This window comes from Panulirus ornatus, chromosome 11, assembly GCF_036320965.1.
Source record: "Panulirus ornatus isolate Po-2019 chromosome 11, ASM3632096v1, whole genome shotgun sequence".
In the NCBI taxonomy this organism is placed as follows: Eukaryota; Metazoa; Arthropoda; class Malacostraca; order Decapoda; family Palinuridae; genus Panulirus; species Panulirus ornatus.
This window is the reverse complement of record NC_092234.1, coordinates 48,478,821-48,496,378: the sequence shown is the minus strand read 5'-3', so window position 1 is coordinate 48,496,378 and position 17,558 is coordinate 48,478,821. Positions and strand designations below refer to the sequence as shown.

Genomic DNA, 17,558 nt, shown 5'->3' with positions numbered 1-17,558 from the left:
ATTGTTTCTCTTAGTGCAGGTAACAGCACTCTTCACATTCCTCTGAACTTGCTCCTCATTTGCACGAATATACCTAATTACTAGTCGTCTCCTATGCTCACCTCTATATTCCTCAAGCTGTATGTTCAGGCCTCAATTGCTTAAAATCTTTTTCACTCCATCCTTCCACCTCCAATTTGGTTCCCCTTTTATCTTTGTTCCCTCCACCTCTGATACATATATCCTCTTTGTCAGACTTTCCTCTCTCATTCTCTCCATATGTTCAAACCATTTCATTACACCCTGTTCTGCTCTCTCAACCGTGCACTTTTTATTTCCACACATTTCTCGTACACTTTCATTGCTTACTTGATCAAACCACCTCACATCACATATTGTCCTCAAACATCTCATTTCCAACACATCCACCATCCTCCATTCAACCCTATCTATAGCCTATGCCTCGCAACCTTATAACATTGCTGGAACTACTATTCCCTCAAACGTACTCATTTTTGCTCATATTCGCCTAAAAGGGAAAAGTCCTTTCTTGGCCCCCTTCTCTGTATACATGTTTTTTTCTTCTTTTTTTCCTTTTTACTGATGTACATGGCATGGGCAAAACATACGCCAATCAAAGGTCTTCACAGGTAAAAGCAATAAAGTGAAAAGAAAATGTATGTAGAAATTAATCAGGGCTCCACAGACTTTGTAGATCTAACTCACAAGTGCAGAAAAGTTATTGGTGGAGGGAAAGATGAAAGGAGGAAGTCTTCTACAATATAGTTGTTAGAGGGAAAAGGTTGATCTCATAATGATTCAGCTTTGCTGTTTCAGGAAGAAGGGGGTATCATAATGGTCAGTTTCAATTGGCTAGTCTTCACACACACACACTGGGAAGCACTAGATTTAGGGACACATCTAGACAGTTCATGAGAACATTGGCCAAAATATTATCTGAAGAAGAGAGAGATATGAGCAATGTCAATGCACAGAGACAAGTGGGTGTACAGAGGTGATTGTAGGAGAGTAAATATGACTGAAAGCTTTTGATTCAACTCTAGATAGTAAAGTGGTGGAGGAAGAACCACAATGTAAATACTTAAATATTGTAGTGTTTAGTTTTACCAGACTCCACCTGCAAGTGAGAAGTCATCCTGGGCAAGGCTATAGCAACACCAGTAGAAAGAAGGTAATGCAGTTTTGTTAAGGACTGTATTGCTCCAAGGGAGATCATGATATCCCCACTTGTGTATGGAATGCAACCTTGAGGCTTCAGGAACTCTTAAGAAGGGTCTTTGATTTCTGTGTTGATAATGATTTATTGTGTAATAGATATGCTATAGTGTTGTATGATTGTATTAGTTCATAATTGCATTACTCTAAATATCAGATTTAACTGACTTATTTGTATACTGTTATGATGAAAGTCTACTATGAAACCACAATTCTTGAGCTCCGTATAGTCAAAACTGAAGTAGTACCTGTAATCTTTATCCTTTTTTTCATTAATGGTGGTGAGAGGAAAATCATGCTGCCCTTGGGAGATGATCCATTATGATTAAGAATAGTGTCACGCTCAGCAAAACCATTGATTACTACAGCAGCAACTCTAACCATCCAATTATAGCCAAAGACTAGTTAAGTTGCATATCCTCTATTAGGGTTACAAATTGCTTTGTAGATATAGAGAATAATCAAGTGTGAATTTGGCAGACAACTTTGCCACGGTAGACTTAGATTCCACTGATGAGTAGGTAGCTGAATGGATGGGCAATTATGTTAAGCTCAAAGTGCATGCAAGTTGTGTCAGGTAAGAAATCGTTCCAAAGCCTGTGTAAGTTGTTTAAAGCATGCGACTTATTTTCTTTGATCTTGATTGATTACAAGAATAGAAGTTTGTTAGAGATATATCTATCATTATACTTTGAGGGAAATTTAATTTGAATAATTTTCGTATTAGCTGCATGGTTATGCATTGTGTCCTAAAGCAACTTCACACAAAGTGAATTTGTGTATCTAGGGCAATTTATTGGGTCGTGCCACACTTGTGGCTTTTGACTTTTGTGTCTTCATTTAAAGTCCTAACAGATATAGTACTCTACAGTTTATTCATAAATAACTAGCAAAGAACACGCGAAAAATTATAGTTTATCGTAGATACCCCTAAATCTTCAAAGAAAGTGTAAATGGGTCAACATGGGGAATACAGGATTATGCAGCAACTATATGAAACTTTTTTACAGTAAAATTATATATTTGAAGTAAAGCTATTTTCATTCACTGACATATGTTCTGTGTGTATATAATACATATGGAATGAAAAAAGTATATATGTATGTGTAAATTATATAAATGTAGGATGAGATTTAACTCTGTTAAAAAAGGTAAACTTTTCTGTTTAGGTTGATGTAGAACGAAAAAACACAGTATCTGATAATTCCACAGGCTTCGTTTTTGCAAGACAGGAATAGGTATTTACTAAATATGCGAATTATCATTTGTTATAATTTGAGTTACGAACAGTACAAACACAGGAATGTAACCCGTGTGTAATTTGTGTACTCCCGACGGACGTGTCCCCATCAAACCATAACAGTCCTTTAAAAAGCTTAATTATAAAGGTAATAATCGTAGTTGTGGTCTTCGGATTAGGTCTACTGAAATATGGGATCAAAGAGCTAGCTGGTCTGTTTAACGATCCTGAGGTTAGTCTCTTCGAGATGGGGGCAGAAAATCCCCCATAGACACTATACATATTTCTGCATGTATTCTCAGTGTATGACATTGGACACTCCCTATCATCGTGAAATGTAATGTATAGACTTTCCATATCATGGAAAAGGCGCATGATGTGCCACCAGAACCTGTTGGTGCCCTTCAGTCGTGTGTCTTAAGTGATATTCACTTCAGTAACTATCAGTGCTATACCATGGCACCCTACATAAAACATGGTATAGTATGTTATGAACATAATGGCCATTTGAGATGAAGCTTAGACGGCTGGATTTACCAATTATTTGCAAGGCTAATAGTCTGCCAACCTTTAAGGCTAGACAACCACCCGGGTTGCCTGCATGATAATTGCTCTCACATTCAGGTTAGGTTAAGGGGGGCTCGTTACTTTGCGTGTGGGGAAGAAGGGTAGGCCACCCCTACCTCATTTGCTGGAGGGCTGGTGGTTATATTTCTTGTTAAGGTCGAAGAAAACGTGGTTTGTGCAATGTAAACATAATTGCGAGCATCAAGAACATAGGGGCAAATCTTGGCCAAATATAGAGATTTGCTATTTAGATAACTTTCTTTAACCCAAAGACTGGATAACCTTTTTTTTTTTTTACCCAAAGACTGAATTTCCGTCTAACGTATGTATGTTGTGAGAATTTCATGTCACATCGATTAACCTTATAGCCCTTTATATACCGTATTTTTAACCTTTTATGTATTCATCTATAATTCCTCTAGGACCCCTCCCTACAATTGGAAGGGTTCTGCTGTTAATCCAGGACCTCCTCCGGTAGCTCTTGCTGCTCAAAGGCTGCGCTACTTAAAGTTGCAGGGAAATGATGGACTCCTTTGGAGTGGGATGTTCTTCGAGGAGACTGTACTCCCAGCGATACAGCCTCGGAGGTGACTTTTCAAGTCGCGACCAGAATTAACCTTGACAACATGGACATGGGAATATCGCTCAGGAGATAATGTTACACTTTTCTTAATAAGAGCTCTTAGAGAAGGGGTTGTGGAGGAACTCCAGGATATTTATATATTTATTTATTTATATCTTTCATACTTTCATACTATTCGTGTGTGTGTTTTATACAATTGTATTTTTGTATACAATAGTGTATGTGTATTTATTTGGATTTGCCATGTGTGTTTGTTTTCCGCTCTGTTGGTGAACTTCATACATATACTTGCAGGCTGAGGGACTATCCTGTGAGTCTGCGTGGCTATGACTGCAACATATATGCTGTAAAGCACACATCTTACGTAAACCAGTAAGTAAACTTCCATTTCTAAAGTTCACTCGTTCCTTGGAGGATGATGAGCTGGAGAAGCAACTTATCATAATTCACAACAAAAGAAAAGCAGAATGATAAAAGAATTTGCCTCTCGGCCTGAAGTGAGGGAGGTATAGGAGTGGCGGCTCCCATGAGAGGTTGTTGCTAACGCGCCTGCGGGTATGTGCGTGTGTATAGTTACTGACCATCAGAGATAATCATCTCTGAACCTGCGGCCACAATGCTCTCCCTCTGAAAGCTCCTCGACGACCACCTTGGTGATAACTTTATATTCACAGGCCTCTGATATCACACTTGTCTGGGGTGACCAATGCAGGTTATTGGAGCCAAACCTCACTTGCCTGCCTACCTTTTGTGCATTGAGACCCCACCGCCATCGTGTGAGAATACGAAGATGAATGCTTCTCGACCTAGCACTTAAGCTTTTTAGCTGGCTGCTTAACTGGGTTAAACTGTTGAATCATCGAGGCAGTTCCAAGCAATTTGCAGAGTTGCATAAGGTTCGAACACTAAGGTAACTGCGAATTCCCCCGCCTATTATTTATTATTATTATTATTATTATTATTATTATAATCATTAATAATAGGATTAAGTGGAGAAATTAAGAAGAACGCCATCGAAGAAGGCGATCATATTAATTTTGCACAATATGCAAATATCGACTTACAGTTGGCGCTTGCACATTTTTAAGATTGATAACTTTCGTATTCTTTTTATTCTGAAAAGAAACTAAGTGTCTTGAAATTTGATTATTTTAAGATTATTTCTTGTCCAGTTGGCCATAGAGATGAAGACAGCCCTACCTAGTGTAACATGGTTGAAGGATGCATTTTCAGTTGGTTTTTTAGTTTTGCTGGTGAACTTTCTTCCATAGGCACATTTTCGAGTATATGGCCAAATCCGTAGGATAATATATAGTTTCAAACATGAAAATCCATCCCCTCTCGACCCACACACACAGACAGACAGAGACCGATAGAATGGGTATTTGACATGGGTGTGTCCTTCATGTGCGCGTAGAACGCAGGGGTTCTTCCACTGATGGACCCTATACTCCCGACCGTTCTCTGGCACTGAACTGAACCAGGGCATGCGAAGCAGCCGGGGGGAAACTACGGAAAGGTATATTGGGGCCTGGCGAATAGGGGGGCTGTGGTTTCAGTGCGTTACTCCTGACAGGTAGAGAATAGATGTGAGCAAATGCGGCTTCTACATTGTTCCTGGCGCCACATCGCTAAAGCTGGAATAAAACAAAAGGATTATGTTACTCAGTGTTTCTTGAGGTATAGGAATACTGTCTCCTGACGACACTGCAGGAGACAATCTTGCGAAAGTGAAAAGATGTAAACCCCCCAGAGGGCAGGGGTCATGTATGGTGCACATGCATGGCTGCTTTGCTGTCATCGATTTTTTTTTCCCTGGCCAAGGTCTGGTGCCCTAGGCAACTGCCTTTAATTTGTTTAACCCTTCCTCTGACCCTGAAATAAATACTTGTTGAGAAACATTGCGTGCGGTCCAGCATTGCATGTAAGAGCGCCATCAACTTGTGTATACTTAACTTGTACTGCAGGTGTTTGTTATGACAGACCATGTTCTTCCTCTAGTTCCTAGATGCTCTGAGCAAGGAAGCAAACAGAACAATGGAAATTTAGAGGACTGTAGACTAACCAAGAGAGGCAATAATGTTTGCTGAAAGGTAAAAAAAAATATTTAGTATCACTTGACTATCCTCATCCTATTCACCGCTGCATTTGGCTATTATTAACGTACATACTCTATGCTTCAAGGCAATGATCAAAACATGATCGGTGACAGAAACAGTTATCATGGTCTTTCGTGAACCTTGCTGACCAGCGCAGGTAACCAGAATTCACGATTTAATGCCTATGGTTATATAGGAGGTTGTGTTCTCCCTGAGCCTATTATAAAACCAGTGGGCGGGTTTGGGAGCTGAAACGGGATAGGGAAGCGTACGTGTGGGAAGTCCATTCACTGGGTTTTGCTAATAAGAACGTCCGTCATTTTGTGACAAGTTACGGCACAAAATATTAACGAAAGTCAGTCCTTTGTGGCTAAATTCGTAACTTTGAAATCTTCGCGTGTGAGACCTTGTGGTTTAGTGATCATGTGAGGATCGTAGTCTCTCCCAAGATCGATTGATTTATGTCCGTGAAGTAAGAGCGTCATGACGTACGCTCCAGCTGTAGCCTAGCCGTAATGTTGTTTGCTCGCCATTCGGCATATAGGTTACTCCCACCTTCATTTCGAATTGGTTGAATCGTGTCGGCATTATTTTACTGATACATGTTAACAGTTATTAACGGAAGAGCCATGTAACTGGCTAGGAGTTGGATGTAAAAAGTAAAAAGCTTTCATTCGAACACCTTCAACTGGGTCTGTTAACTTGGGGAAACTTAATGGGACTGCGTTGTGCGGACACGTAATGGCGCCGTAGGAGATGCGAGTAGTTTAAGCTAACAAGCAAGACATGGCCAGTAAATGTATAAGGGATCATGAGGTTCTTATTATCCAATAGCGACTAAGTCACCCCCATGACTAAATCATCCTCTCCATCTCCCAGAGTCGGAAGAGGTAGAGATAAGGCCCCTGCCAATTCTTGTGTTTAATATTTTTTTATGACAGGTGGCAAAAAGATGTGTAAAAGAAAATACAGAAATATTTTATCGTTTAATTCAACATTTAACGTGAAACATTTAATAACATATGACAGAATACCCTGATGCATTTACCTAGGTACAGGATCTGTATCCCTATTATATAAGCCCAAGTTACTTCGTTGATACAAACACATTATATATATATATATATATATATATATATATATATATATATATATATATATATATATATATATATATATATATATATAATTTCAATTTCTAAAAAGGGAAACAGGTGGAGTCACGCGGGGAGTGCTCATCCTCTTCGAGGGCTCAGATTGTGATGTCTAAATGTGTATTGATGTAACCAAGATGAGAAAAAAGGAGAGATATGTAGTATGTTTGAGGAAAGGAACCTGAACCTGAATGTTTTGGTTCTGAGTGAAATGAAGCTCAAGGGTATAGGGGAAGAGTGGTTTAGGAATGTTTTGGGAGCAAAGTCAGAGGTTAGTGAGAGGACAAGAGCAAAGGAAGGAGTAGCACTACTCCTGAAACAGGAGTGGTGGGAGTATGTGATAGAGTGTAAGAAAGTAAGCTCTAGACTGATATGGATAGAGCTGAAAGTGGATGGAGAGAGAGATGGGCGATTATTTGTGCTTATGCACCTGGGCATGAGAAGAAAGATCATGAGAGGCAAGTGTTTTGGGAGCAGCTGAGTGAGTGTGTTAGCAGTTATGATGCACGGGTTATAGTGATGGGTGATTTGAATGCAAAGGTGAGTAATGTGGCAGTTGAGGGAATAATTGGTGTACATGGGGTGTTTAACGTTGTAAATGGAAATAGTGAAGAGCCTGTAGATTTGTGTGCTGAATAAGGACTAGTGATTGGGAATAGCTGGTTTAAAAAGAGATATACATACGTATACGAATGTAAGTAGGAAAGATGGCCGGAGAGCGTTATAGGATTACGTGTTAATTGATAGGCATGTGAAAGAGAGACTTTTGGATGTTAATGTGCTGAGAGGTGGAACTGGAGGGATGTCTGATCATTATCATGTGGAAGCGAAGGTGAAGATATGTAAAGGTTTTTAGGAATGAAGAGAGAATGTTGGGGTGAAGAGAGTGGTGAGAGTAAGTGAGCTTGGGAAGGAGACTTGTGTGAGGAAGTACCAGGAGAGACTGAATGCAGAATGGGGTGACTGTGTTGTTGATTGGTTGGTGAGGATATTCAGTGTATGTATGGCTCATGGTGAAGTACCTGAGGATTGGCAGATGGTTGGTGAGGATATTCAGTGTATGTATGGCTCATGATGAAGTACCTGAGGATTGGCAGAATGCATGCATAGTGCCATTGTACAAAAGCAAAGGGGATAAAGGTGAGTGTTCAAATTACAGAGGTATAAGTTTGTTGAGTATTCCTGGGAAATTACGTGGGAGGGTAGTGATTGAGAGAATGAAGGCATGTACAGAGTATCAGAATGGGGAGGAGCAGTGTAGTTTCAGAAGTGGTAGAGGATGTGTGGATCAGGTATTTGCTTTGAAGAATGTATGTGAGAAATACTTAGAAATACAAATGGATTTGTATGTAGCATTTATGGATTTGGAGAAGGCATATGATAAGAGTTTATGGAGATGCTCTGTGGAAGGTTTTAAGAGTATATGGTGTGGGAGGCAAGTTGCTGGAAGCAGTGAAAAGTTTTTATCGAGAATGTAAGGCATGTGTACGAGTAGGAAGATAAGAAAATGATTGGTTCTCAGTGAATGTCGGTTTGCGGCAGAGTTGCGTGATGTCTCCGTGGTTGTTTAATTTGTCTATGGATGGGGGCACGCAAGCAGCCAGCTCTCGGGAGCAAAACACGAAATAATACCTATAGTACAGGAAAGTAAATCACATTGTGGCGTAGACCAATGAGAGTCAGGGTGTGAGTTTAGACAAGGAGAGCTGATAAGTCGGACTGCTTTAGACAACTCTGTTAATTACTAGGTAAAGCTAGAACATCCCCAAATGTGAGAACAGTACTACATACAATAGCAACTGTTCAGAAGGGAAGATTTTACGGCATCTGAATGGAACCTCCACTTTCTCGGAGACAGACTCAGCACTTTATATGATGTAAGGTTTCCAAGATGGGCTAAATGTTAATACTGACACCAGAAGTATGTTCATTGTGTCAAGTGGAGGGATTGCATTCAGACAACGAAGTGATATCTTTAGAATAGGAGAAGAGAACTAACAGGGCGGCGTAGAAGGTGATGAAACTAACTGCGAGTCCAGGATGGAAGAGCTGATAAGCCCGACTGCTGCAGAACCTTGACACTCTACTCTCCAGTCCATGGCTTGTTGCTAGCGAGCGGCTAGGTTCTTACACAAGCGGCAGCCCTGTTGCTACTGTCTCTCGCCAGTGGAAGTAGCCCTTTTCCTTCACGGCACAGGTACTGTCAGCTTTACAAGTGTCGATCCGTTATGCACCAGTCAGTCTGCAAACTCATGTGCTGTCATCCTGCTGAGCAGGCTGGTGCCTGTGTAGAAGTCACAGTGGTCTGCTGCGCCACCACGCATCCTTGTTGCCGCGTGTGTCCACCCCAAGCTTCTCGGAGCGAGTTAATGTTGTTATAATCCCCACCTTCTCATGAAATACCATCTCTGTTTTGGTCGTTATAAGAAAGTTGTTTGTTGCCATACATGCAACCATGATATATATATATATATATATATATATATATATATATATATATATATATATATATATATATATATATATACATATATATATATATATATATATATATATATATATATATATATATATATATATATATATATATATATATATATATCCTTAACATATTAAAAGTTTCTGGAAAGCTGTCAAGGACAGAAGGCGTCTTGCATGTTAGAATGTGTGGTCACGGTGCGTTGATGTGGGGCGGGAGTTGGCTGTCCCCACTCCGTGCGTCAGCTCCCCCACACTCGGCACGTCCTGCATATCCCCATCCACCTCTTGCTGACTGTTACTTTCGACCGGAGTCTCGCTGTGGATGACCTTTTCTATAAACACGCCGTTATTTTGCTCGATAGGGTGAGTCTTGGCAGACTTCTCTCCAGCAGGCGTGTGGGCTGACGTGGTGGGCGAGGGAGCGACGGTAGCGTAGGGCGCTGGCCCCAGGAGTGAGAGGAGCACGGGCAGGAAGACCAGACCATGGTACAGGCCATACACACACACGGCGAAGAAGATCTGCAACGAGAAACATCACGGCTGTTGATGTCGTCGGTAATGAAAACGGGTTAATGAAAACGGGTATAACATCACTGGCTCCTACAGTAAAGCTGGGGACATCGATGTGAACAGTTCATCTCTCTCTCTCTCTCTACCATTATACTCATTCTATCCTCTGACCAGCAGCCTAACTATGACTGACTGATGTATTCGACCTGACCCTTGCGGGTCGAGGAGGAGGAGGAGGCCAGGCCATCATACTACCGTGTGTTGTGCCGTCGGAGGGGTCATAGGTCAGTACCGTTGTGGTCAAGAGGCTCCAAGTCCGTGGTTCTCATGTTGGTTGAAATGTCCATCTTATCCGAGAACACTGCAGGTGTTGCACTGCAAGATTAACTGTGAATATTATCGAGCAAAGTGCATCACGCAAGTCTCTCTTTCGAAGGTGGGTGTCAGCCACGACAGCACAAGGTGAGGGTCAGTTTGTGTACGACGATGGCGAGTGTTCGGCTTCAGTGTTAAACTGTATACATGAATGGTCGGTCTGGAACGTAGTGACACTCGCCTGCCTAACCTACAGATAACTTGCGCGGATCTGCACCTGTGACGCTGACCAATAGCCTGGCATGGTACCGTCAGCACGTACATACATGTAAATCTAGGATACAACTGTGGTCCTACCCGCCACTCTGGCGCGTCTCTGGTGTCTTGTGGTTAACGTTTGTGTCTGTTAACAAGGCAAATGTGTTATGGTATACGTTATACTGAATGTGACGTGTTGTTTATCTCGTACATTTTGTGTTTTTTTCACAGACCAGATTTCTAATCAGTCAATCATCATGTGCATAAAGAGGTTCCATAACTAATATTCAGCTGGATTGGCAGCACGGATGGTGACTGCCATATCCACAGTCGTGCTAGTTTATAGCCAGTGAGTGGAAGAAGAACTCTTACCTTGAAGAAGGAGAGGAAGACATGTGACGTCGAATTAGCCAGGAAGACGAAGGAAAGGAAGGTGCTGAAGCCGCCGTTTAGGACAGCCGGTCCGATGGTGCCCACGGCCTGCCTGACCCGCTCGTCCCTCGTGCCACTCTTGGTCATGAAGGTGTGGCCTACGTGGGCGGCGTAGTCCACACACAGACCGATGGCGAGCACCAGATCTATGCAGGAGACTGTGTCGATGGTGAGGCCCCACCAGTGCATGAGAGCCCCCACGTCCACCAGCGTCAGGAAGACACACGTCAGGACCATGAGGCTGGTGGGTAGACTGGCGATCAAGATGAGGGTCACCACGAACACCACGGCCAAGGCCAGGCCCATATTCCGGTACAGTTCTTCCGCAATCACTTGGTTCGTCTCCCATTCAGCGTAGGCCCTTGACCAAGCTCGCACGTAGCCGGTAATGTTGGCGTTCCTCACGATTGCCTTGGTACTCTCCATGGCTTTAATTTCCTCCCGGGACGAAGACAGGAGTCTGTACTTAAAGTCGACGCTGGACGCTGTTACAGCGGGGGCCTTCTCTGTACAGTTGAGGTCAGACGAGAAGCGGAAGTTCCTGTTCCGGTATGCAGAGCCACTGGGAGAATAGAGGAACTGAGTGAGCTGATCTAGAATGTCATCCTCAGTTTGCTTTGGGTCAGGGACCTGGTAACCCTGTTTCTTCCAGTAACGTTTATATTTATCGTACCAGCTGTCAACCTCGACTATGTATTCACTGTTCTTTAGACTCGTGGTCAGGTCCTCAATTTTAGAGAGTTCCGACAAGAAACTAATATTTCCAAAATATATCGTACCTTGATCTCCAGAAGATGGATAGAAGTATCTTTGTTTTGTGAAAAACTCGTACAGGTAAGAATCCTGCGGAAGGAACCAGATGGGATCAAACTCCTGCCGAAGGTTCGAGAGTCCCCAGCTGGAGACGGAGAGAAGGACTGCCGTGGCCAAAAGCACCGCCACCTTCACAGAAGGCTGGCAGAGGAACTTGGCATAAACTTCGCCGAAAAATGTCTGGCATAGATCCCTCTGGCTGCACTGGCTGGGCGTCCAGTTCTTGAGTCTCCAGCAGAAAAGGAGTCCCTGACGGTGGTCCTCCAGGCGCCGCTGGTCTAAGGAGAGGCAGGCCACGAAGAACGTCGCCTGGAAGAAGAAAATTGACGCAATACCGACGGCAGCATAGAGACAGAAGGATCTGAGGGCCGGCAGCACAGTCGTGCTACCGACGGCAAAGGCGACGAAGTCGGTGACCGAGGTGACGGTGATGGAGACCCCGGCATGTTTAAGGGCACAGCCAACACGGTCGCCCAGCTCCTGCTTCTGCTCCTGTGGCGTGAGGTTGTTCCAGGCTTGCATGATCACGAACATGTCGTCGATGCCAAGCCCCAGCAATAAGAACGGCAGAATGCTGTTGACAGGTCCGTAAGGGATGTTCATAGCAGAGCAAATGCCATACGACACACCTACGGCCAGCCCCACACAGGAAAGACCTAGTAGAGAAAGTAATGGTCTCTGTTCGACCATGTTGAACCTTCCAAGCATTATGATGATATAGATAAACACAACGCCAAAGCCAAGACTGAGGTATTGCAGGTCATCTTGGATGCTGGCGCCGCTGACCGCTCCAAAGCTAGAGGAAGCCATCAGGTAGAGGGAGACATTTTTCGGACGTTCTGTGTCATTGAGGATATTCTTGATGAACTCCTCCTCCCACTCATAGGTCACCCTATCCACTTGCGAGCCGGTCCCGGCGTCGTTGACGTACTTTCCTGTTCCAATGGCCGTCCGGTTGATCTTTGTGAACCAGGTTTGTCGAGAGGCTCCCGCCTTGATAATTTGCCCATCTCCATCTTTCTCCACATTGCCTAAAAATCCCGTAATGTTGATTGGGAAGCCGGTTACATCGCTCGTGTCGACCGTGTTGATGTCCCTGATGATCTGCTCCTGGCTCAGGGAACTGAGAAAGCCGCGGTCGTATCCAAACACTTCCAGGATGCTGCTTTCCAAACACGCCTGCTCCATTGACTCCAGGAATTCGCAGTAACTGTCTCTGGCGAAGATTGTGCTCCAGTCCACTCCCAGGTCATCGTCTTCGTCATCATCAGCTTGTCTGATGTGCCTTGTACCATCTTTCAAGGGAGACTGGGCCATGGACGTGAGACGCGACACGTCCTTCTCTGTTTCCCTGAGATCTCGCCTTCGTCTACCAAAAAGAGCTATCGAAAGTGTAGGCACTTTAGCGCACACACTGTCCCACGTCGCTGAGTTCCTCTCGGTCTGGACGACGACCTCATGAACTCTCAACATCTCCAAGAGGACGTACTTATCCAGGACATTTTCGGCTTCGTAAATGGCCATGTTCACTCTCAGGTCCGAGGGGAAGTTTTCTTCCTGCCATTCCATAACATCGAGAGACTCAGAGCCTTCTGGCGTCCACAGTTTGAAGGGCCGCGTCTCCTGGGTGAAGTTGGTGAGGCCGATGCAGCAGAAGGCGGTGACGATGAGGCAGAAGAGGATGAAGAAGAATGGCATGCGGGCGATAGTCTTGCCGTAGCTGAAAAAAGCATGTTCCAGCACCCCGATGATGCTGTTGCTCACATAGGCCAGGCAACCGCCGCTGCCCCTCAGCCTCCTCACCACCTCCTCAGACGTCGATGATGACGTCCAAGGGCGACCTGCACCGATGATATTCTTCATCTCGTCCCCCTGCCGGGAGAGGAGGACTAAGTACCGTAAAAGAATACAACTACACTCTTGGCGTTAAATACCACCTGCTGGCTGGTTTTTACATTATAGGTCTTATACTCGTGAAAGATTTGCAAGAATATTATGTCTAAATACACACCAACACTAAGGGGTTTCATATATATATATATATATATATATATATATATATATATATATATATATATATATATATATATATATATATTTATATATATATATATATATATATATATATATATATATATATATATATATATATATATATATATATATATATATATTTTATTATTATATTATCAAACTATTCGCCATTTCCCGCATTTGCGAGGTAGCGTTAAGAACAGAGGACTGGGCCTTTGAGGGAATATCCTCACCTGGCCCCCTTCTCTGTCCCTTTTTTTGGAAAAAAAAAAAAAGGTAGCGCCATGAACTGATGAAGAAAGGTAGCAACCGCTCACAATAATTCTCTAGCTGCTTCCAGAATTTTTCCTCCTACACAATATAGCCTTAAAACCTTCCACAAGACATGTCTGTCAGCCCCATCATACACTTTCTCCTGATCCATAAAGGCCATGCACAAATCCTTGTTTCTCTAAGCATTTCTCACATACAATTTTTAAGATATTCATTCTCCCCACTTCATCACTACCTGTTAACACTTCCCCATTCACTCACTATTTTCTCTTTTTCCAGAATATCATCTTAGCATTCATCTCTCAGTATGTTGCAATCAAGGTCTAATAGTACAATGAAGGACAGACAGTACATACGCTGTTAAAAAGCAATGCCACGTTCTGATAACAAGGATATTGGTATAAGCAGGTGAATTACCGAAAAGCGGAATGACATTTTGAACGCTGGGGTTGTTCTTGAAAGTAGGGTGAGTTTTGAACGTAGGGTTATGAACACTGACGGTGGTTTTGAACGCTAGGGTTGTTATGAACACTAGGGTGATGTTTTGAACGTTAGGATTGTCACGAACACTAGGGTGACGCTTAAACTATGAGCTCTGGGATGACAGGAACATTAGGTTTGACGTACTCTACACTTGGCTTACGAACACTGGTTACAATTACTGATTATAAAAGCGGGCGATATTGTGAACATTTAAATATCACATGGACGTTCTATTCAAGAACACTTAAGAAGGTATGGGGGGTTATGTGAAGGACAGAGGCAACAAGATACTCCGAAGAGTTTTTATGACCGCATGTCCTCAAGGGCTGCGGCCAGTGGCATGCAAACCGGAAATAAGGAGACAAATAGTTGAAAATGTCATCGTGAAAAAGTTTTGTCAACCATGCAAGACGTGAACTTTGTGAGGCGAAACAGGGTAAGCTTATGAACACTAGTGATGGTACGAACAAAGACAGGGTAAGCTTATGAACAGAGAGAGGGTAAGATTATGAACAATAGTGATTCTATGAACAGAGAAAGGGTAAGCTTATGAACAATAGTGATGGCATGAACAGAGAGGGTAAGCTTATGAACACTAGTGATGGTATGAACAGAGACAGGGTAAGCTTATGAATACACAAGTGATGGTATGAACAGAGGAGGGTAAGCTTATGAACAATAGTAATGGTATGAAATGAGACAGGGTAACCTTATGAACACTAGTGATGGAATGAACATCAGGATGATCTTATGTGACAAATGACGTAACACTAGAACACCGCTCGAGCAATTTGAACACCTACATGACACGAAGAACGCTCAAGGTAACACAATATGAGCCTCGATGTGACATAACTAATGTAACAATATGAACACTGAGGAATACTGATGACACTGAGAACACTGTCTTGTCACTAGTAACATTTTGAAGAGTGAGAACAAAACCCTGATATAACCTCGTCAACACTGGGAGCAAGATTGCAATATTTTGCCACTATTCAAACCCGCAATACCGTGCAACATCAAAATTTATTCCGTTTATTCTAAATCAAGACATTAAGCTCTCGAAAACTGTCAGTAAATGTATATAAACATGCCACAAAAATCTGAAGCATTCAGTTTCTGTTATTCATAACCAAGCTTTTATAGTATTTTGATGGTCAGACAATACATATATTGTTAAAAAGAAAGCGTAAAAATACTCACTTAATATCGATCTGTCCTGATATCCTCGAAGGCACTAAAGACGACAGTGGAATGTCAGAATTAGGTTATCTTCATAACCTCCAGTCCCATCAGAAAACCGTAGTTATTACACGTGAAATACTAGCCATTTATCATCATATAGACCATTTAGGTGGTGTTTATTGATAAACTCCTTCGAAGCTATTCAATTATTTAGATAATACCGCGGTCCGAGTGTGAACGCTCAATACCAGGAAGCCCGCCCGGCCGCAACCTAGCTAAGGCGAGGTGGCCAGCCACACTGACGTGAAGGCCCGCCCCACTTCGTCGGGAGTATCAACCAATAAAATATCGGGAAAAATGAACTTTACCTTAAATGTTTATGACAAATTGCAATAGTCTTGGAAAAATTAGATTCTTGCGGTACATAGATATAGTGGTACTGATGACCATACAGTTCACGACGTTTAAGATCAGAAAAGTATGCTCCAGACCTGCGCACTGTAGTACCGAAAGTAATGATGATTGTGAGACACGGAAGGACGTAATTAGTCTGGCATGTAAGTAGTTTGTGGTACTAACTGTTATGATACTTAGTCTATAGTTTGCCCAAGTTATATTTACTATTACAAAGTATTAGTTTGCGGGACAGTGCTGGTTCTTCATGCTGTTTTATATCGCGTGCGACTCATGGAGTGCTCAGTCCTGAGAGCTTTATGATGTAAAAAGGAATAAGACATAATAATGTACTGGCTTGCGTCTGGTGATATATTGATTGATGAACAAATGAACCGAGAAGGTCAGCTGTGTGTCCTACAGGCCACTACGCTCTCTCAGTGCTCGGCCTCTGAATGTAAGTTAACGGGATGATACAATCTCAGTGACCTACATCGTGTTGAAAGGAAGCTTAATTCACACGCGCTTTATATCTTTACCTGGTGGCAGTTGTGGCATATACTAGACTATATATTCAACTTTTGGGACAGTTCTACTGATGTTTTTTATTCTATTATGGCGACATTGTAGAGACTACATTAACATCCTAAATCCTGTCACAAAGTTTCCTGTCACTATCTCCCAGCAAGACGACCATAGCTTAGTTTCATTTCATTGTCTCCTTTTCAGCACTTCGCATTTGTATGGGTTGAATTTCACTAATCATGAATATAACCAACAATGGAGTCCGTCCAATTCCCCCGTACAAATCATATAGCCTAAGCCTGAGCCTCTTAAAGTCTTAGCTCTATTAACAGTTATACAGAGGTGTCTATACACCATAGGTCGGATGTCGAACCTTGGGTAGACATAGCCACTGGTCGCCCTAACCAGGGTTCGAATCCGACCCATGGTGCATATACGTCTGTCTGTCTATCGACCTACTGAGGTGTACCTTGAGTTCTGGAACTGCAATCGCGTAGATCAAAAAGAGCAGCGGCTCCATGACTTAGCCCCATGGAACACCACGATTCACTTTTATCCCCGTTTCTCTGCTTCTACATCAAGGCGATCTTCAGTACACTGAAAAAGTCCTCTAACTGAACCTGGTTTGCATTCTGGTTCCCCTGTCAACCCTGCCCTCAGTTCATGAGAAGTGTCAATGTCCACCAGCAGCCCAAAAACACAGGCCTCAATCTAAGCCGCTGTCCTTTCCATTAAATAAATTATAATGATAAGAAAAGATGTCTGCTGAGTATCTCCTTCCCTTTAAATTCGCTGTCTCTGAGGTTGGTGGCTTTTCTTCAGCAAGTAGCCATTTACCTTCTCCTCAGCACCATCTCTAAAACGATGAACCCCTCTAGGACTAGAAACTATCTGTCAATAACATTGGTCTGCAGTGTAGCGCGTTTCCTATACCGCCCATCTCACAAAGGCATGACAACGTACAATCCTTAACATTCCCGACACATCATTGCTCA

At 42.7% G+C, this 17,558-nt stretch overlaps 1 protein-coding gene across 1 annotated transcript; it reads right to left on the bottom strand.

The window, feature by feature from the left end:
• Nucleotides 1–9,418: 9,418 nt before the first annotated feature.
• On the bottom strand, nucleotides 9,419–15,925 carry LOC139751107 (patched domain-containing protein 3-like). Its single transcript, XM_071666206.1, has 3 exons — nucleotides 15,664–15,925; nucleotides 10,795–13,539; nucleotides 9,419–9,858 (listed from the first exon to the last, which is right to left on the bottom strand). The coding sequence occupies exons 2-3, from the start codon at nucleotides 13,528–13,530 to the stop codon at nucleotides 9,517–9,519; spliced, it is 3,078 nt and encodes a 1,025-aa protein (XP_071522307.1). The 5' UTR covers nucleotides 13,531–13,539; nucleotides 15,664–15,925; the 3' UTR covers nucleotides 9,419–9,516.
• Nucleotides 15,926–17,558: the final 1,633 nt, after the last annotated feature.

Bases quoted from the DNA above. Each gene is read 5' to 3' on its own strand.
- LOC139751107 (XM_071666206.1), bottom strand. From the start codon at position 13,530: ATGAAGAATATCATCGGTGCAGGTCGCCCTTGGACGTCATCATCGACG. The intron at 9,859-10,794 runs GTAAGAGTTCTT...TTCTCGTTGCAG, and splicing joins TCTTCCTCTCCTTCTTCAAG to ATCTTCTTCGCCGTGTGTGT.